Source organism: Scardinius erythrophthalmus (assembly GCF_964197995.2).
Source record: "Scardinius erythrophthalmus genome assembly, chromosome: 18".
Taxonomy (NCBI): Eukaryota; Metazoa; Chordata; class Actinopteri; order Cypriniformes; family Leuciscidae; genus Scardinius; species Scardinius erythrophthalmus.
In genome coordinates, this window is record NC_138238.1 from 15,480,742 (window position 1) to 15,502,558 (window position 21,817).

The following is a 21,817-nucleotide window of genomic DNA, read 5'->3' on the forward strand; positions in this document are numbered from 1 at the left end:
CCGCCCTGGCAATTTGATTGGCTCGGCCTTCTGGGAGCCGAGCATAATTACTCCTCAATGGATCGAGTCCAGACTGAACTTCCCGACCAAAAAATGTTGTGGGAGGGGTTCGGGCTGGCACCCAGGCTAGTATTTGGCCATTTAAGCTGCGGAAGAAAACTGAATTCGGAATCATGCGCTCTCCGAGAGGCAGCTTTCTGTTCACACGAGTACTTCGCTTATTGCATTTAATTAGGGCTGTCACAATTCCTTGATTTAATTTGAGTACTCCGTTAAAAAAAAAAATTATTCTTGAACAATTTACCTGTTAACCCTCTGGAGTCTGAGGTGTTTTCTGGGCACTGGAGGTGTTCTGACATGCTCTGACATTTGTGCTTTTTTCAGTTATTTATAAACATGTTAATGGCAAAGGTGTAAATTCACTCTATATAGCACAAACAGGGCTACCAAAATATGTGATCACCATGCATGTATATTTTTTTATTTTTAAGAGAATAATGCTTATGCGTGGTTATTGAAAAAATTAAAAATGAAAGTTGCTGAAAGAAGACCTCAAAACTCATAATAAATATGCATGAATAAGACTTTTGAGAAATGGATGTTCTTCCTTCGAGTTCTGGCTTCAAAATTATGTGAAAATAGTCTTGCTTTATCGTTCAGATAAAACAATACATTGATTTAAATTGATGTAAAACAGGTTTTGCTTGGAAAGCCATTATGCGAGTGGGCGTGAACGAGGAGTGGTTTACAACTTGGAATACAAAATGTCCCACCCATTATGCATAATGACTCTGCATAATTAGCCATTCATTCAGGTGTGACTCTGACTGACTGAGCCACAATGCAAGGACAAAAAATTTGAAGACTACTTATATTGACCATTTAAGATTTTGCTTACATCTATCTTGTTAATAGGTTTTGCTATTTTATTAAAAAGGTTACAATTACAACAATAATTAAAATTTCAACAATATTTGAAGTGTACTCTTTCTTTGTAAAAAAAAAAAGATTATAGGCCTACATTTTAGGCCTATCTATGTATTCATTAGTTTGAATATAGCCAAAATTGGAACAGCTAACATCTTAGTTGATGACTTTATTTTATATATATATATAAAAATTGCTAAACAAAAGCTTATTTGATATATATATTCAGTATATTCTACAGTAAAAACTGTACTCAAATCTAGTCAACAAAATGTTGTCTTTCATATTTCGCCTGACTGTAACGTTTTTATGAAATATTGGGGCATATAAATGTTAATTTGCAGTTTAATACGTATTGCTTATAATACAAATAGCCTACATTTTATTTCAACATATTTCAGTCGATTTTTACTCATCTCAGTATAGTAATACAGTTTGCTAAAACATCATCATTCATTCACACACGCGATTTAAATTTAAACTGTCTTTTTGCGAGCTGTGGTAAACAGCGCGCATCTCTGCCGTTCATTCATCAAAAACAGAAACCCGATTCACGTGAGAAGAAAAAAAAACTTACAGTATTCCTCAGCTCGCTCCTCGATATACCCGCACTTCTGAGGTAGGCTACTTTTTTCATCAAAAGCTTATGTGGCAGTATATTCTACAGTAAAACTGTACTCAAATCTAGTCAACAAAATGTTGTCTTTCATATTTCGCCTGACTGTAACGTTGTTTTTATGAAATATTAGGGCATATAAAATTGCAGTTTAATACGTATTGCTACGTACAAATACGTACAAATAGCCTACATTTTATTTCAACATATTTCAGTCGATTTTTACTCATAGTAATACAGTTTGCTAAAACATCCTCATTCATTCACACACGCGATTTAAATTTAAACTGTCTTTTTGCGAGCTGTGGTAAACAGCGCGCATCCCTGCCGCTCATTCATTCATAAACAGAAACCCGATTCACGTGAGAAGAAAAAAAAACTTACAGTATTCCTCAGCTCGCTCCTCGATATACCCGCACTTCTGAGGTACTTTTTTCATTATTGTTATTGCTCACAGCGCTGCTGAGACGGTGTTAAAGTAATGATCTGAATAAACTGATATGTGGGCGTTCACAGGTTTGCTTGGATTGCCTCATTCATTTGCGTTTGAATAGTGCGCGCTCTCCGTAGGCGGAGTCACATTACATTTGAATTAGCTCTAATGAGGTCGACTGGAATCGCTCTCTTTTAATACAGATTTCACAACATGAGAATATTTGTTTTTTATATAAATTACTTCATTTAAGAGAAGAGAATTCAAGCTTCATGCCTGTATGTCTGTTTGCCTGTTTGACTGAGTATTCGCTGAGTTATTGTTCATTTTCGGACGCGTTTCAGAATGGACGACACTGGCAGATAGAAGGCAGAACTCGCATCACGTTTATTTTTCTTTATTTGGCAAAAAGCACAACACTTTGTTTTTATTGTGAGTATACACAAAAATAATACACATTTAACAGAATCGATTGATGTATGAAACTTGTTTTGTAAAATCAAAGTCAAAAGAGTATTTTGGGTCTCAATTCAACTCATAAGGAAAAAAGCGAGCAGATCACGCCGGCGTGATCTCCGACCTCTGAGGGTTAAGTAACCAGCAAAATACCAGAAGTGGCACATTAGGCTGCACGATGTATTGAAAACATTTAAAGACCATACTATAGCATAGTGCTTTTGTGAATTCACAAAGGAAAGGATGCAATTCAATTAAATATATGCCCTGTGGGTTTAATATGCGCTTTAATTATTTACATGCATGTAGGTTATGTGTGTCTCAGAGCAGCTCCCTTCACAGTAAATGCTGCTCCACATGAACTATTATCATTTACATGCGTGGAGCACATCTTAAACTGCGTCTCAGCATGCTGTGAGTTTGGGTTGCTTATAACGTTCATCTGAGAACTCAATGTGCACCATTTCATCAGATTTGGTAAATCATTTATAACTACGCCGACACAGGAGAATACAACAATACGCTTCTAAATATATGAAGTATTCATCGAAATTTCAAAATTCATCAAAATTTCAAAATTCAGAGTTTGCATGTTTTGATGTCCACATATTCTTGTTCAAATACAGTGGCTGTACCATTTATGTCGTAAAGGGGCCAATGAAAGATTAAATGGTTAGTTCACCCAAAAAATTCTGTCATTACTCACCCTCATGTCGTTCCAAACCCGTAAGACTTTCGTTCATCTTCGGAACACAAATGAAGATTTTTTTTTTTGACTACGCAACTGAAACTTTGACGCTTCAAAAAGTTCATAAAAAGATTGTAAAATGAATCCATAGTGGCTTAGTCCAAATTTTCCGAAGAGACTTTATGATGACTTTATATGATGAACAGATTGAATTTAATATTCAATCTGATACGTTTTGCAACCCGACATTGCCGATACGTTTTGCAACCCGACGTTGCCGATACGTTTTGCAACCCGACATTGCATGTTTGTGGTGGTGGATTCCAAAATGCCATGATCACTGTTCACTGTCTTTAATGCGGAAGTTTCTGTCAATAATTTGCTTTGATCTGAGTTCTGTCATGTGGCTTAGATAAAATTTTGTTGGTTTTGTGTGTCATACGTTTTCCAACCTGGCCAGTTGTCATCATATTCTGCTGAAATGTGATTTGTCACACCGATTGTGACACACTGAAATGTCACACCGATTGTGTGATGCAATTATTTGTAATGAGGATTTGCATTTTGTTCTATTTTGGTGATAACTTTATTATAACTTAATAACTTGCTGTGCTGATTGTTTGTTGCATTTATTGTCAAAGGTAACAATGCAATACTGTAGTAGGGCTCCAGGCTAACTTTTGAGAGCAGTAGCACCGGTGCCACAAAGTTCTACATATGGTGGTGCCAGCACCTGATTTGGTTGCGCTGAGGGGATTTTTAATCAAGTGAATCTAATCTAAAACTAGCTCAACAGACACTCACCGGTGGCCCAACCTTGGCTTGGTGTGTCACGGCCTTAAAGTCCGAGTGAACCGGAAGTTTACCGACTTTACTTGCTTATTTCCTAGTAGGCCTATACAATAATGGTTAACTGATAATCACGATTATTTTGCTCAAAATTGTAATCGCGATAATAGATTACGATTATTCTTATTTTAGAAACTACAGAGAAAGAGAAGAGACAGTAAACGGTTTATATATTTATATTTGTATTTTATTTATTTATTTATTTATTTATTTATTTATTTATTTATTTATTTATTTATTTATTTATTTATTTATTTATTTATTATTAACTGTAACTTAAATTTTTTGTAGCCAAATTGGCTGGTGGGTGAAAAAGTTCATTTCAAACCCTGTTTTGTGTATACATAGCCTACATACATACATACATACATACATACATACATACATACATATACAAAACAGGGTTACCAGCTAATTCAGAACTTCTACTAGCCAAAAAAAATTAATTTCACAGCTTATTTATATAAGGCTATATTAAAATTTGGATTTCATACATTCATTTCTTATTCAAACAAAAGCCTGTCATCCAGCAATCTCCTCCCTCCCTCATTCATTCTCATCTTTTTTTTTTTTTTTACCAAAAATGTGTTTTAGGTGAACAGATCAATACAGTACAAAGAACATGTAAGATGTTGTAAAATATCAATGTCTTTTCTGTTAACCAAATGCTTTGCTTTTTAATCTACGCTATTGCTTCAATGCTAGTGAACAAGCACCGCTATTTGTTGTGTGTTCAAGTAAGCCAAAAATGCACAGATTCTGCGCAATACGCTGTATTCGCAGATTTGGCTTACACAAATTTCCCCAGCAAAGTGAGTAAACATTGTAACATGTCAAATTGGCCAGTGATTTGACAGCGTTTTACCCGCCAAAGTTCATTTTTAGCCTCATTTGGCGGGTGTTAATTTCAAACCATCAGACTTCATTTAACCAACTATGACAACTTCATCAGACAGCAAGTCAAAACAAATTGCATGATTTTGATGAGCGCTTTGTGATGCGTCTTCACATTAGATCTTCTAAGCGACACATTTCGGTTGCAAATGAGACAAAGTACAGATCCAGATCGCTCAGCAAATTCGTACTGCAAAGGAAAATAGCCTACTTGTTGATACACACTGAAAACTGTCAGTGGCTGTCATTTTCAACTGATTCACATCATGAAAACTGGTAAAAACTTAAACTTCAAAAAATAGAACAGTGAAACTCATTTAGAAACAGATTTAGTCACACAAACACCACAAGTGGCTTGTGAAGAAACAGACTGGCTGTAGCCTATAACAATTTCATGCAAACAGAATATCGCTGTGCTTTTTCCGCAGTGTAGAGTGTGCGCAGGGTTGCTAGATTGCACAGATTAAGTAAAACACTGGGCATAAAAATGTAAGAGAAAAGCTCTGTTTGGGTGATTTGGGGGAACCCGTACGGCTATTTAAGCTATTAAGCTATTTAGATCTGGCAACTGCAAACATCAACGCTAGTGGGGACTTGTTAACAATGCAAGATAATGCAAATGTCAAATAAAAGTGTTTTCAGGATAAATAATGAGCGGGCAAATATCGCGACGATTTTTTTAAATTAATCGAGAGAGGCGGATATCGTTATCGCAATTAAAATACGAATAATCGTGCAGCCCTGTTTCCTAGTGAAACGGAATATTGAATATAGAGGGCCGGGATTTACTTTAGCGCACCTCCTCTCCATCCCTCGCTCATACCAGACTGAAGGTTGGAGGGGAGTGGATAAAGATATTCAACCTAAGCCATCAAACTGACGTCACCAGGGAAGGAACGGCAATTCCAGAGCGGAAGCAAATTTTCAGATTTTGATTAAAGGTTACCACGATGAACTCATTTTCTTTCTTTGTATTAACTTGCATGGATTAATTGTTTACTACAAGCCTACTAATGTGCTAACAAAGTAAATGAGGTCAGTTTTGATTTCATGGTGACTTAGGAAGATATATATATATATAATATAATATAATATAATATAATATAATATATATATATATATATATATATATATATATATATATATATATATATATATATATATATATATATATATATATATGAAGTGGTTTAGAGGTGTATTGGCACTAAACCCCACATGCACATGTAGAGAAGAAAGGCATGAGTGTGATGGTGGTGTAATGATAGCATGGGTGTAAGGAAAGCCAGGCCCTCTGATCAGGAGACAAGGATAAATTGCTAGAAGACAATTCTATCCTTGTAAGAGCCTAAAACAGATCAAAATTGATAAAGAGGAGAGAATGTGGAAGTGATGATAGGAGAGGATGGTGAGGGAGGCAAACTAAGTAAAGTTGAAGAGCTCTGATTGTGTTACACTTCCACTCAGATTTGGGTGAGTAGTTCTCATTCAGAAAAAGACACAGCGTCCCTAACTCCCTGCAGCCAGTGCTTGCTTTGTTTAAACCTCTCTGAAACAAAGGAGTCCATTATAGAGAAGAGGGGCACACATCTATCGCTCCCTTTCTGTCTTTCTCATAGTTTTCTCATAGACAATGAGGCTCTCAAATGGTCACCTCATAAGAGCACATTACTGTAGGCCGCTGTCCTGGTTTATGTTGTCAGTGAGGTTGTGTAGCGAATCTAGCGATTCATGACTGTTCATGACCTCATTTATGCGTTGTGAACTATTGTGGGCTTTTCCCATGGCACATGAGTGTTGAGTTCCAGTTTAAGCTCTCAGAGGGTCTGAAACTAAATTGAATCCTTTCTTTCTCTGTAGACCAGTGTTCTGTTGAGATCAACTACACTGTTAGACATTCCTATAATTTGTACAGTTATTTACTGTAAAGAGAATTTGCAGTATTATACCTGTGATTCCATCAGCATCATGGGAATTTTTCTGAGACGTCAAACACCACATACAGGGATTTACTGTTTTCTTTAAAATTGCTGTATTTGCTGTAATGGCCTTTTTGGTGACGTTCCATCATGGGTTTTTTATTTTCCTAATTTTCAACATTTGGATTGACAGGATTTGCCTTATACCGCGTCTACAGCGGCGCAGCAGCTTGAGGTGGTCAACACTGGACACATCAAAGTGTCTGTTTGAACTTCAAATTAGAGGTTTACACGGAGCACCCGAGGTCCCGGGATCCAATGTGGGACCCGTACGGGTTCAGGTCTATATTTTAAATGGTCAGCCAGGTCAGGGTCTGGTCCCAATCTATAACTTCAGGTCCTGAGGTTTTTGTAACTTGCAACTTGTAAAATTAGGATAAGAATAGTGAGCCGGGATATAAGGTTAAAAAAAACACATAGTGCTAAAAAGCTCTTCAGGTTGCTCCAGCTAACACGAACGTGCAATCTCAAGCGCATCATGTTTCTACGACAACCAGAGCTTCTGCAGTGACACAATGACTTCACCAATTGACGATTGGCTCTTAGTCCGTCAAGCTTTACACTTTCACCCATTTTTTATAATAATATTCCAACCAATCACCGACAGGGGGAGGGTGTTGTGAGGTTTTGTGCTCGTGCATGGCTGCACGTGAAGTCAGAGGTGAGGAAAAAGCTGGCTCAAAACCTCACAACACCCTCCCCCTGTCGGTGATTGGTTGGAACACTATTTGTTTTGGTTTTGAGTGTTTGGCTAAACCATTTGTTTTTGTGTGCAGATATCAGAGCCTAGACTGCCTACAGAGACGCGTTTTTTTGACGGCATGCTTATGGGGCAGGCAGCTAGCGGATCGTTAGGAAAGATTAGATGAATGTGATAAAAATATTTTTGGGCCTGAAATCACTGATACCACCTTTAAACAAAAGTTTTACCCTTTTACTGACTAGCCTAGCCATTAGTTTGTTAGTTTTTTTTAAAGCCCACAAAAAAATGCAGTTAATCTTAAATTTCATTAAAAATAATAATAATAATAATAATTAACCTATCGGCCAATACAGATGTGTTGGCTGATATATTGTGCATTCCTAATATAGGTGACTAGGTATCTAGTCATCAGACATCTTGTCTGATCTTGCCCCATTATTTGAATACTGTTGTTGTTTCTGTATTGGACGCTGAGTGGTATCTTATGTCTACACATAGAACACACACACACACACACACACACACACACACACACACACACACACACACACACACACACACACACACACACACACACACACACACACACACACACACACACACACACACACACACACACACACACACACACTTGCAACCAGACTCTAGTTTTGGTGTTTCTATAAACAGCTTTTGGCTTTAGTTCAGATTTGCTAATCCTTGTTCCATATGAAGTGCTGCTGAACTGCTGAAAAGGCCAATTCAAGAGCTCATTAAACTGCTGTTCCCTTAAAAGGTTAGTTCACCCAAAAAATTAAAATTCCATCAGTAATTACTCACCCTCATGTTGTTCCAACCCCGTAAGACTTTCGTTTATCTTTGGAACACAAATTAAGATATTTTTGATTAAATCGAAGAGCTGTCTCACTCCTCCATAGGCTTCTCTGTAATTGAAACTTGAAAGTTAGCCCAGAAAGTTAGTAAAGACAATGTTTAAAATAGTCCAAGTGACTACAGTGGCTCAACCATAAATTTATCAAGCGACGAGAATACTTTTTGTGCGTAAAACAAAACAAAAATAACGACTTTATTCAACTATTCATTTTCTTCTGTGTGGGCCTCTGAGTGAGTTCATGTAGTGTAACAGCGCAGCGCTTCTGGGTTGTACGTCAGAACGTAGGCTCTCTATTGGCCGACGCTGGTCGTGTGTGTGTGATGCGTGTAGTGAGGCCAATAGTGAGCCTGCGTTCTGACGTACAACCCAGAAGCGCTGCACTGTTACACTACGTGAACTCACATCAGAGGCCCAGACAGAAGATTTTTGGGGGGGTTTTACGCAAAAAAAGTATTCTCGTCGCCCCCCCCCCTTCACTGATGTTTCACTGTAGACATCGTCTGATGACAAATTGGTAGACATCACCCAACCCTTACCACTCTGAAACGTCCTGTGAAATCCGCGCTTGCAAAGTCTGTGCTTGAAATCCGTTCAGCACAATCCTCTTGTTCGTTACCATTGTCAGGGTCTGAATCGGGCTTGAAATGGTTTGAAATTCACGCCATCGTTAATCATCTGATTACAGCTTGCGATAATGAAGGGGCGTGACATTTCCCGAACACGCACTGGGCCAGCTAACCAATCACAGCACATTTCGTATTTCGGAAGGAGGGGCGTATTCATCGAATACGACACGTTCAACCAGACTTGGGAGAGAGGAGCTGTAATAATGTAAAATATGTGAAAATAAGTTTTTTGAACAATCAAGCATGAAAACATAGTACACCCCAAAAACAAGATCAAGTCTCTGTAAAAGGGCATAATAGGACCCCTTTAACATTTTTGCTTTTGCTCAAAATATTAATTATGTATGGAATAATTAACTGCATGCCGTCAAATTATTGAAAAATAATGCACATCTGTCATGGCCTAATTCACAATGTACATTTATTTTATCATCATCATCATCATCATCATCATCATCATCACAGGGGTGTTGAATGCTTGATTTTTTTTGACTGGTTAATGTTCTAAGGGGTTCAGTTTTTTCCAGTAAATGAACATCTATGAAGTAGTTGCAGGTCATTACAGCTCCATAACATATGGCCAAATGATTTAAATTATTTTAAAGGTCCTTACAGCCTACAATATAAAATGAACCAAAACCCACAAAGTCACTGACCAAGCAAACAAATATACTTGTAGTCAAGACCGCCTAAACCGAGACCAGGACACTACCAAGACCAGAGGGTATCGAGACCAAGACAAGACCCAAGACCAAGACAGACCAAGTCGAGACCAAGACCGAGACCAAGTCGAAACCGGAGGGGGGAAAAAAACAGACTAGTGTTGAAGCTAAGCAATAACTTGTATGAATTCAAGAACAGCAGCATAGGATTCAGCCGCAGTTTACATTCAATACATATTAGACGGTATTACTTCAACTACACAGGCAGAACAATTCAGAGACTGACCATGTCATGTGTGTGACTGTGAGCTCACTGTAAATGTTTTTGCAGACTGGCTGAGATCAACTATGTGTAGCAATTGCATGACGGCTGTTACTGCACTATTAGAGAATTGAGACTCCCTTAACTTTTGTGTACTGTTGAGGACTGACATGACTGGTACTGACTGGTTCATCTGACAAAACATCAAACACCTCCAACACCATCTTGCTCCTCCAACAACTGTCTAAAGAATGAGAAATATGTAACCAATTGAAATTATACTTAGTGTAGGTGAAATCGTACCACACACACACACACACACACACACACACACACACACACACACACACACACACACACACACACACACACACACACACACACACACACACACACACACACACACACACACACACACACTGTTGGCGGTGCGCTCAAAGTCATCTGTCAGTTGTGCAGTTACCCAAAATCTCCTGAATGAAGTTAAAACCCATCATGTCACTGATAAGTGTTTTTTAAATCAAGTGATCAAAGTGCTCGTTGCCGCTGTGATCAGTGGCGCGGATACAGTGTTTTCTCGTGTGGCTCGCGCACACGCCGCACTGTCTTCACTCGGATGCGCGCTTCAATCCGTTGCGGATACTCTCTATTTGTTCTGGTGAAATCACAAAACATAATGCACACAAACGTGTCCCTGCTTGATATACAACCACTGATGAACATAATCGGTTTTGATGAGGAAAAAAAACTATACGAGTGCGGATTAGAACCCAGAACCTCTGACATGGTTGGCGAAAGTTCTACCACTGGACCATTAAGATATACATTGTTCAAATAAGCGAAACGAGTCACATGAAAATTCTCAGCACTGACAACATATATTAGGCTACATCTCATTAAACGGCGAGACCTAGACAAGACCGAGAGGTCCGAGACCAAGACAAGATCAAGACCAAAGACCGTCAAGGCCGTGACAAGACCGAGACCACGTAAAAGTGGTCTCGAGACATACATCACTACAAACAAATATGAAAGCAATTTCCTTTTACTCAGAATTTCTCTGTCCCACGGTTGACTTTTTTGATTTAAAAAAAGTTACACAACAGTTAGCTACAGGACATTTCTCAGTAGCGAGGTGTAGTGGTTGACCGATATGTTGCCATGGCCAATATATTGGCCGATATTTGACATTTTTTTTAATATCATTTAAACAAGTCTTTGAATATGTAATGTGCGTAAATGTATCAATAATATTCCTTCGGTTGACCACTAGTGAGGTGGTAACGTCGTTTTTTTTTTTTTTTTTTTTTTTTTGCAGCAAGTGGGTGAATTTACCTAAAGAATTTTCTTACCTGTCCACACTTTCTGCTTTTGTTTTTCTTTATCATTATTAAGTGTCCTCATACTTTCAAAACGGTTGACATGTATTATATTATTTTGTATGTACATTTTGTAATTATAATGCAATTCATATTTCTGTTCATTATCCTGAGAAAGTGCGATGGCCTGAAAAGTGGATGTTCTGTCATGTTGAATAGCTGATGGTAAATAAATTATCAACATTCTCTCCTGCTATCTGCTCCTAACAATGTGCCCATTCATAGCTGTGAAAGTTTACTGTAACCTCGCACAAACATAAGCTTCAAATGTGTGCAATATTCAAATGGGATTGAATTGTGAAAAATTACATTTTCTTTTATAGAATTACAGTATGTCCTTTTCACTTCACTCTTTTTAGGACAATAGTAATAGAAAGACCTATATTTGCAGAAATTTAGTTTTGTTAAAGTCAGCTTTGACAGTGGCATTAAGAAGAGCGGTGCTTGTTTTTTTTATTTTTTTTTTATAAGAGCCTACTCATGGCTAGATGTTTGTTTGTAGGCAGAGAGGCACTATATGGTACTATGTATAAAAGGAGGCCATTGCTGGTAGAGTTAAATAACCATTTGAATTTCTGTGGTCTGTGTGTAATGCAGTGTCTGGATTTCTTTTTGTGTCTGCCATCTACAGTATTTTTCTGAAAGGGATGACCTCAGGGGGAGCATTACATGTTTGTTTGTTTGTTTGTTTGTTTGTAAAAACATTTTAGTGTTGTTTATATAATATAATATAATATAATATAATATAAATATGTAAATAATTAATTAATTAATTTTCTATTACAATATTCAATTCCTAACTGAGTTTCTCACATTTCACAAGAAAAGCCTAGAACACTCTAGATCACTCCCCCTCCCCCCCTTACCCAAAACAATATTCAAAGCATATCCATGAGAGAATAAGACCAGCAAAGCAAGATAAGTGTGTGTGTGTGTGTCTGCGTGCGTGCATGCATGGTCGGTCAGGTTTGTGCAACCCAGTTCAACCTAGGTTAACATTTACTCGTCAACATGGCGGTAACCTAAACTGTACCACTGTAAACTGCATTGTTTCATTTTACAAATTACTTGGTTAGCTTAGTGAATTTAAAATAATTTGTTAAAACCTTTATAGTTTTAGCATTAGTTTATATATATATTTTATTTTTATAGCAACAAAACTTCCAAACACAACTGCAAAAAAGCACAACACCCCCATAAGGGTTAAGATATTTCCGGTATTCCTGCTGTAATTAAGATAAAGCTGCTTGTTTTATACTTGATGCATTAAAATAACCTTTTTTTTCTTTCTTTCTTTTTTTTCCAGAAGTTAAAAGAATATTATTGGGGTTGACATCTTTAATTTATGTGCTTTTTTTAGATGTATGCGCTTTATGTGGTTATTTTTATTCAGTTTAAAGTTTACTTTGAGGAATCCTATGGACCCCTTGGGAGTTTGCTTATAGGCTCATTTAATTTCTCTCATGGATCATCTCATCTATCAGTCAGAGGGTCTTTCATTCATCCTGAGAAAGCGCTTTATATATCTGCTTCCATTATTTGTTTTCATGCTACGATGCTTAGCATGTGGATTAGCTTGAGGTCTCTTGTGTGTGTGTGTGTGATGGGTACTAGGCCTAACTGTTGAGCTCACAGTATAATAATGAGAGAATCCCTGCAATCATCATCTTTCATTTACTAACTGACATCTACACTCTGTCTGAATCATAAGTTTGAGTGCACCCATACTCCATTTCCAGTTGACCATAGGAAAGAGTAGCCGCTGGACAGTGTTAGTACAGTTATTTCTTTAAAGAATAGGGTTGTGCCGATAGATGATAATATCGTGTAATAATAGTCAGATATATCGCAGATGGCTGATGCCTTTGACAATATCAACATGATGATTGGCTCGTTTTCCCATTTAGGCCTACATTAAATTATTATCAGGCTAGTATGAAATTAATATTTGAATCTACAATTAATTTGCCTTCCCTATAATTTCACAACAACATCACCACATAACGCCGCACAGACGCGCGGCGCGTGTAGAGGATTGAGGACTGAAAATGTTTTAGACTACTAAACTACATCCCATATCAAAATTTAATTGCAAGGTGATCTATTCACAAGTTGTCAAGAGAGCTTGTTCTAAAACCATTCTTATGTCGTTGTTTAAGCAAAGGCAAAAATTACATGGTTGTTTGTCTGAAAAAATGTTTTCCATGGCACAACAAAACATTTTAATAACACTAATAGCAATACAAATACAGATTACTATTATTAATAATACAATTATTACTAAAATTATAAGCCTAATAACAGTCTTTGGTTTCGAACACAGCACAAAAGCATGCAGCTTTAAACAGACTTTAATGAGAGTGAACAATTTAGAAGAATCAAAAGTTCTTTTTAAACAATTTGTTTTTAATGTGTGGTCCTCAAGAGAAATATTAAGCCAATAAAAAGGGTTAGTTCACCAAAAAATAAAAATTCTGTCATTAATTACTCACCCTTGAGTCTTTCCAAACCTGTAAGACCTTTGTTCATCTTCAGAACACACTTTCTGTAATGTGAAATTACTTTTTATTCATCAATTTTTTTTCTTCTGTCAGTCCCTGACGCTGTTCACGTTGTAAACACAGTGCAGCGCTTCCGGGTTCCACGTCAAAATGCTGGTTCAGTATTGGCCGGTTCCTGCGTCAGCATCACACGCATGTGTACCGCGTCAGAGACTGGCACCGGCATAACTCTCGTGCAAAGTTTGCCAATTTCATGTGTGATAATCCATGGGCTCGCTTTTTAGGTGAATTATTTCTATGAGAAGTTTTTCTTTATCACCAACTCTATCTTTCTATCTAGCTCACCAAATGATTCTTCTCATTTCCGGTGATAAAAAAAGTAAATGAGTAAATAATCATTAGTTAAATGCAAAAACCCCTATGACTATGGAGCATACCGCTCTGCAACACTATTAGAGGGCATCATATATAACAACCAATATTAATAAAAGGGTTCAAAAGTTGTGTGGCAGCACTACAGTAGTCACACAACAGCTGTAGAAATCAACTAATTCCATCCGTCCTGCTACTCCCTTGTGCTTCATCCACACATGTCACAGCCATCTGTCTGCCATCAAAATGATGTCCTGCCTCATGTTTTCTGTATTAAAGCCCACATGTGAGAAGCATGTCAGTGTCTTAACTGCTGCAACCCTGAATCCATTTTAGATTTTTAATCTAAAGCAAATTCAAAAAGTCTTACAGGCTATGCCAAGGAATAGCCAAGGAAGCTGGCAAACCAGCCAACCTGTGACAGTTTGTGACTTTTCACCTTTTTGTAGTTTTTATATTTTTAGCATGTGAGCAATGCATACAGTTGCTGTGGTAAACTCCTCTTTTTAAAAAGTTGCATCAACAAATGAATCCCTTTAAGCCGTTACAGCCATACACATTCAGACAAGACAGGATGTGCCAACCATTCAAATGTTTGGGGTCAGTAAGATATTTTTTCTCTTTTATTAAAGGAATTGATACTTTTATTCAGCACAGATGCATTACATTGATCAAAAGTGACAGTAAAGACTTACCTTGTTACAAAAATCTATTTCAAATAAATGCTGTTCTTTATGATTTTTTAAATTAGTTACACTTTATTTTAAGGTGTCTTTGTTACAGTGTAATTGAAGGACTAAGTAATATTAATTATCAACATGGGGTCAGGGGTTGGCTTAGGGTTTGGTTTAGGGTTAGTTGCATGTCATTATGCATAATTCACAGTTATTACTAAGTACGATAGTGTGGCTTCTAAAAAAAAAAAAAAAACCTTTTGTAATCAGTATTGCACTGTTGTACTTGACTTGAAAAGGTGCCATTCAAGTGGAAAGCATTACACATCAGCATTTGTGGTGATAATCAGAGAAGGCAGTGTGTGGAGTGTTTTAATAATCAGACAAAAATCAGCTGATTCCCTCAAGGGAATTATTTTAACTCTCTCCAACACTGGTGGGTGCTTCATGTGGTGTATCTTCTTGTGTGTCTGTGCCGATCCACAGATGAATGAATAGAGAAAGCGCTGATGTGTGGTAGGGTGGCAGAGTGCCTCTGGAAGCTGTCCTCTAAAAAGAGCCCTAAATAAATCATTCATCTCCTTATGACTCCACACAGCCTCTGAGGGCCCATAGAGACGGTCACACACGATACTCACCCAAACTCTCACTGAAGGAATGGGGTTTTGTTCTCACACAAACGCCCCCAATCATCACGTTAATGACTCTTACAATGCTCCAAACCTCAAATGCACCTTTGATGGTGCACACACACACCCCTCTCATGTGCACAATAAGGCTCAGTAGAAATGAACTTTGAGCCAGCTGAAACTATTGAACCATTTCTTCATGTAGACTTTGCATAACCTTCAATGTGTTTGTTTATAGAATAACTTGAAAGTGTTGTGGTTTGGATACAAGACATTCATTAATACATGCTCTCTAGAATGAGGTTATGACCTTTTGTATGACATTTAAAGGTTTTGTGATGAATTAATGAACCCAGACTAACTTCTCTTCAACTATCCTCTAGTCTACACTTTTATGTTTGAGTGGATGATTAGTAAATGTTTTATGCTATATCTCCACCTGGTGGTTACAACACGCAAACGTATATCTTTCCGCTACAGGGCTCAAGCATTTTTTTGCTACTTTGGTTAAAATAATAATAATAATAATACTATAGATTTTTTTTTATTTGCCCTACTAATATTTTCACTGGCTCCACAACATTTGTAATTTTTTTTTATGTCATACATACAAAACACATTCTTAGAAATAGTTGAATAGTTAGAATTGCATTAAAATGTTGCATTTTATTAGAGGAATTTTTGGTAAAATGATTCTACCTTTCCATAATTTTTCATTTCTCTTTGCCTCTCTTTTAGATTTATCAGATTGTTGTTACGACTGAGAAAACCTCCTGAAGGAACTCACTCTTCTTGTCGATCAGGTATGTGGTTGTCTATGCGTGGGAATATGTGTGTTGTCAGTTGTCAGGAATATGGTGTTTAGTTGTGAGCTGATAAGTGCAGCATGTGCAAGCTGCATTAATGTGTGTAAGCATATTTACACACAACTGATGTTACAATTTTAATGTTAAAGCACTTTCCCCTAATCTACCTAGCCTGTTAAAAAAAAAAAAAAAGTCATCCAGAAGAGTGTGGCTTCTTGGCATTCTCAAAACATTTACTCTACTGTAATGAAATATTAAAATAGATGTATATCAGAATAGACAACTACTTTTAAATATCCAATAATAGAGAAAAATGCTTTTCTAACGGAATGTGTAGTTCTAAAATCAACCAGCAGGGACTAATGTGGCTGTGTTATACAAATCTTGACTACATGCTTGTGAATTCCTTGCAGAAGACAAGCAAAGACATAAATGTTTAACATGCAAAAAACAGCCCTGGTTATACATACACGTTTTGATTTGTGTCAGTAGAGAAACATACTTTTTGCTCTCATATAACAGTGTGAGATCTTCCAGCAAGGGATAACTGCCAAAGATAACCAGCCAATCTCTGAGTCTTTGGGGCCGATACAGCAACAGATAAGCTTATAGCCAAGTGACTTCATTTTTATTATAGTTTTAGCAGACACGCACTGAATAGAGTCAGTCTGCCTTATGATTCGTTACTGGCACGTGGCAATTTATTGTGTTCCAATGATTCATTGTATGAAGTCAAGGGAGCGTTTTGTAGTTTCCATAAAAACAGGCATGTGTAGTTTATGGATAAAGTCCTACCAGGCCGTCTTGACCTTCATGGCAGCAGATTTGCTGTATGTGAGCATAGACAAACAGTGAGAAAGGTTAACTTAGAATGTGTGAAAAGCTAAATATTTAGGTGTGACTACCAGACAAGATTTTAGATGCATCCTTTTATAGGTGTACATATTAACGTCTTCTAAATATACATTCCACAAAATGCAGTAGACAAGCAATTAATCATATATATATAGTCTATTCAGGTGACAATTCAGCAGTTAAAAATGCAACCAATGAGTCAGCACAGCTGACTTTAGCCCCTACCTGCTCTTATTTCAGTACAGATGGTGCACAAGTTTCGGGTAGCCCTTCGTCGTAATTCATTTTTCTAATACACCAGCTTTAGAGGCGCATTCAGTCCCACATACGTGCTGTAATGCCCATGATTTACTGGTCTATAAGACTCTTAATGCACCTGCAGATGATTCAGTGATCTCCTGGGGCCCTTGATTCACAGATTCACATATTCTCTATGAAGTGAAGCAGTGATGCTAAAGTCTATTAGAGACCGATAATCACTACAATTTTTTTTGAATCCATAATGTTTCTTTTGTTGTCTATGGCAGAGAATGGCTCAACTTTACAGTTGCATGCCAGTAATATAAGTAGCTCAAAGGCAAAATGGCAATTTTTTTCTTTTGCCATATGTGTATCCACTTCATCGGTTTGTTCTGTGTTCTTGAGTATCTTGATACTGTCTGTTTTATTGACTAAGAAACTGCTTCAGATGATTCGGTGAGAAAGCTGTGAATAGAGGTCTGAACTGATTCAAAAGAATGATTATTTACGACTGATTGCAATTGCTGGTTCAGCCTACAGAAATAGCCCAGAACTCAAGAGCCCAGGTACGCACAGATTGGGCCCCCATTCACTTCTGGGTCAGTGGAGCTTGGAACTGTACACCTTATTATAATATTCACTGTTTCAATAGTACAGCCACAAGATGTGAACAATTTGCATATTAACATGATTTTAGTGTGGGGAAAAAAACGCTTACTAATCTTTTCTGTGTAAAGGTGTAGCCAATTTTACAACTGTATTCAAATATTACAGAAGTTTTAATGGAAGAATTAATATAAGTGCTTTTATGAAATGATAATCTTTAAGTTTCTGTTTTAAAATATTCCAAAAAGTGGTCCCATTTACTTTTTGAAGTAATCAACATTGTCACAAATGCTGTATACTATGTTAACTTGCATTTAACCTAGAATATTCCTTTAATATTAAAAATCTAATGCATCTTAATTCATACCAAGTTTGCTTGCTTAGTTTTGGTTCCTCCTGCGTCTGTCCGTGATAATACTAAGGCTCTCGAGTAGGCATTTATTCAAAATAAATAAGGAATTTCTTCGCTACTGCTAAAAAATAGATTATATGTAATGTAATCTATTCGCTATGTTGTCATTATCATGTGACCAACCAGCGTCAGTTACATTACTGACACTGCCATTCACAAATTCTCTCCTGTGGCTTCATGTACATAGTATGCACACTTCAGAATTTCGCTGGAAGAAGTTGGTCATCCGGGTACTACTATTTGCCTACTCTTTTATCATAATATGAGTACTGTGAATTCGGACATATTACTCTTAAAACATTCTTTTTTTGCCTACTATAAGATTTCAGATACAGCCTAAGAGATACAGTACCTGTTTTGTGCTGCTTCCCCCAATGCTCACCTTTCCCTTGACTTGTGTATGAGTGCAAAAGTGTGTTTGGTTTTACTCATTCTTCCAGAAGTTGCTCAGCGCTAATATTAGTCCAAGTGTTTTATTGACTGGATGGAAGACTACATTTTCTCACTGTATGAAGTTTACAGACACATAAACACGCTTGCGTACATTGGAATAGTGCTTGGTGCGTGTGCTCTTAAAACAGCATGTGCACACCAATGACACGCCATGCGTTTAATAACACGACTGCAACGAGTCAGTCACAGGCAGGAGTTACAGGACTAGAGGGAGAGAGGGAGAGATCGACAGAAGGGTCCTCAAAGAGGGGGAATAGGCAGAGGATGATAATGTAACAAAGAAATAGAGGGTGAAATGTGTTAAGCTGACCTCAAGCTTCATGTGTATTGTCTCTTTGAGGTCTGTCTGTTCTTGTGGGCGTTTGTGAAATGTTTAACATCTGATCTCTCTACAGTGTTCTGTTCTTGCCGTGTGCAATTTGTGTGTTAAATCGTTTTTACCTATGAAATGCAAGTCTCTTTGCTCATCTTTCCCTCTGTCTTCTTTCTGGTTCAAATTGCAGATCAACCTTATGGTTGCACTTTGTAAATTGTAATTGGCTGTAATGTCACCACTAGATGGCAGCAGTGTGCTTTACGTTTATCATATAGCGGTGTATGATTGAATCTCCAGCATACCTTTCATTGCAATCAGGTTTTTTTTTCTTTTTTTTTTTTTCTCTCCATACAGATTCTTGTTCCACAAACCTGATACTGTGTGATCTATATAGAGGCAGAGCAAGTATGGTTGCCCCCACCTTCCTCTTTCCATCTCTTAGTTTTTCATTTGTTCTTTCAGGCCACTGGTTACAGGTCTTTAGGGTGACATAAAGGTTTCAAGGTGCTTTTGGTGCCGCGGCAAGGATCCGGACAGGCACAGGCCCCTGGACGGAAAAAGCAGAAATTGGAATTGATTTCAGGAACATTTGGGGGCTAATGTATCTCTGTCTCTTTCATTCTGTCCCTTAATTTCTTCTTCTGTTCCTTTGCCTCACATCTTCCACATTTTGAACTCATTATATATTGCACAGTGCAGTTCAATTTGTAGGGCTTCTCCTGTAATTGTATATGCATGCTCAACTAAGATTTTTGGTACTTAATATAATCATATCTATGTCGTTATTGTCTTTTATAGATTTGCCAATGACATAACCAAGGGTTTGCAGACTCTTCCTGGGGTCGAGTCGCCCAACCCCAACGCTGCTGGATTGTTGTGGGAACGTTGTGAAGTTGAAAGGAAGCTGATTTGCCGCTCACCATGCCAGCCCTCTCCACCAGAACTGGCAGTGAGATAGGTACCTCATCTTACACCCTACACCTTATTGTATGGCAATTAGGTCCTCTAGTAGTTTGACCAGCAAACTTGCCCAAATGTCAACTTCCAGCTTATAAAACTATTTAATGTTTATTGTTAAAAATAACACACCAACAAACATATGATTCACTGATTACTAGATATATTAATCATCACGGATGTATGAGATCTTCGTGTATGACTCACACTTGTCTGACTTGTCCGTCATCGCTTTATTAAAAGTTAGGGGTTGGCACTTTTTTTATTTCTTTTTTTAAAGAAGTCTCTAATGCTCACCAATGCTGCATTAATTTGATCAAAACAAAGTAAAACAGTCATATTGTTTCAGTAGTCATTACTCCAGACTTCAGTGTCACTGAATATATTTCCCAAAAAATATTTCAAAATACTAATTTGGTGCTCAAGAAACATTTCTCAGTATTATCAATGTTGTAAACAGTTTTACTGCTTAATATTTTTGTGGACATTTGACACCTTTTTATGATTTATTTGAATAGAATGCCTTTATAAAATTAAAAAAAAAAGTTTTTTTTTTTAATAGCATTTCTTTTTCTGTCACTATTGATCAATGGAATGTATCTTTATGCACATGTACTTTTTTTTTTTTTTTTTTTTTACTTTTTTTTTTTTTTAAATCCCTTACTCTCGGTCTCATTTCCTTTTATAAAGAAGGGATTACTAAGTGAATGTAATCTATTTGAAAATAATGCCTAGTTGGGATATAAAAGTCTGATTGACGATTGTAGGATTGCTGGGTGACGTGTGGTATGGTTGGGCTACGTCTGCAATCCTGTCTTGCCCAACAGGTTTTTAATGAACACTTTGAACGCCCAGTAAGCCACTGTGGATCTGATAGATTAGAATCATTACATACCTCATGTCAAAATGTGTGCGAGCACTCCTGTGCCGTTATGCCACTGCTCTTGATGTGTTATTGCCTGCTATGCTGTTGTTGGACACCTGACATAACACCTCACTCTCTCACACACACACACACACACACACACACACACACACACACACACACACACACACACACACACACACACACACACACACACACACACACACACTTTAAACGTCCCATTCATAAGGCAGGAAATTGAGATTTAATCACCAAAGTCTGCTATAAAATTGATCAAGGATGACTGCCACTAAATTATTAGCTTGTTTCTGGCTCTTGTGATCTTTTTTTTTTTCTTTTCTATTTCCTCAATGCAGGTCTATTCTTTCTCTCATTAAACCTCTCCATCACACAGTGTCTGTTCTGTTCTAGTCTCATTCCTCTGTATGGACATAAAATGCTGTTCTTTTACTCCATGTATCCTGTTTTTCATGTGGGTGTTTTGCTTCCTAGTGGCATTTGATTTCACTACCCTTGGGTGTCCTCGTACTGACAGACCCATCCACCCACTACCTGTAAAATGTGTATGTGAGAGAAAGAAACTCTGGTGTTGATGTCATATGATAAATTACTGTAATTCCTCTTGCATCAACTGCAAACTCAATCATCCTGTGCACTTCGGCTCACATTCACAAAATCAGAAGTTATTCTCTCAGACTCCCTAAAAGAACAGCATCAAATAGCCTTAAAAAAGCCTAACCCTGTCCTAATTGCAGTCCAGAT

At 37.3% G+C, this 21,817-nt stretch overlaps 1 protein-coding gene across 4 annotated transcripts in view; it reads left to right on the forward strand.

Annotated features, from left to right (window-relative positions):
* The window catches only part of mpp7a (MAGUK p55 scaffold protein 7a), a 132,681-nt gene that overhangs the window by 17,675 nt on the left and 93,189 nt on the right, over window positions 1-21,817 (forward strand). For 3 of the 4 annotated variants that reach the window (XM_081393688.1, XM_081393691.1, XM_081393690.1), the window contains exons 2-3: window positions 16,263-16,327; window positions 20,011-20,170. In XM_081393688.1, coding sequence (XP_081249814.1) covers window positions 20,134-20,170 — 37 coding nt within the window. In that variant the 5' untranslated portion in view covers window positions 16,263-16,327; window positions 20,011-20,133. Of the gene's footprint in view, window positions 1-11,380; window positions 11,514-16,262; window positions 16,328-20,010; window positions 20,171-21,817 lie in introns of those variants that run through there. The other variant, XM_081393689.1, reaches the window with a different exon arrangement.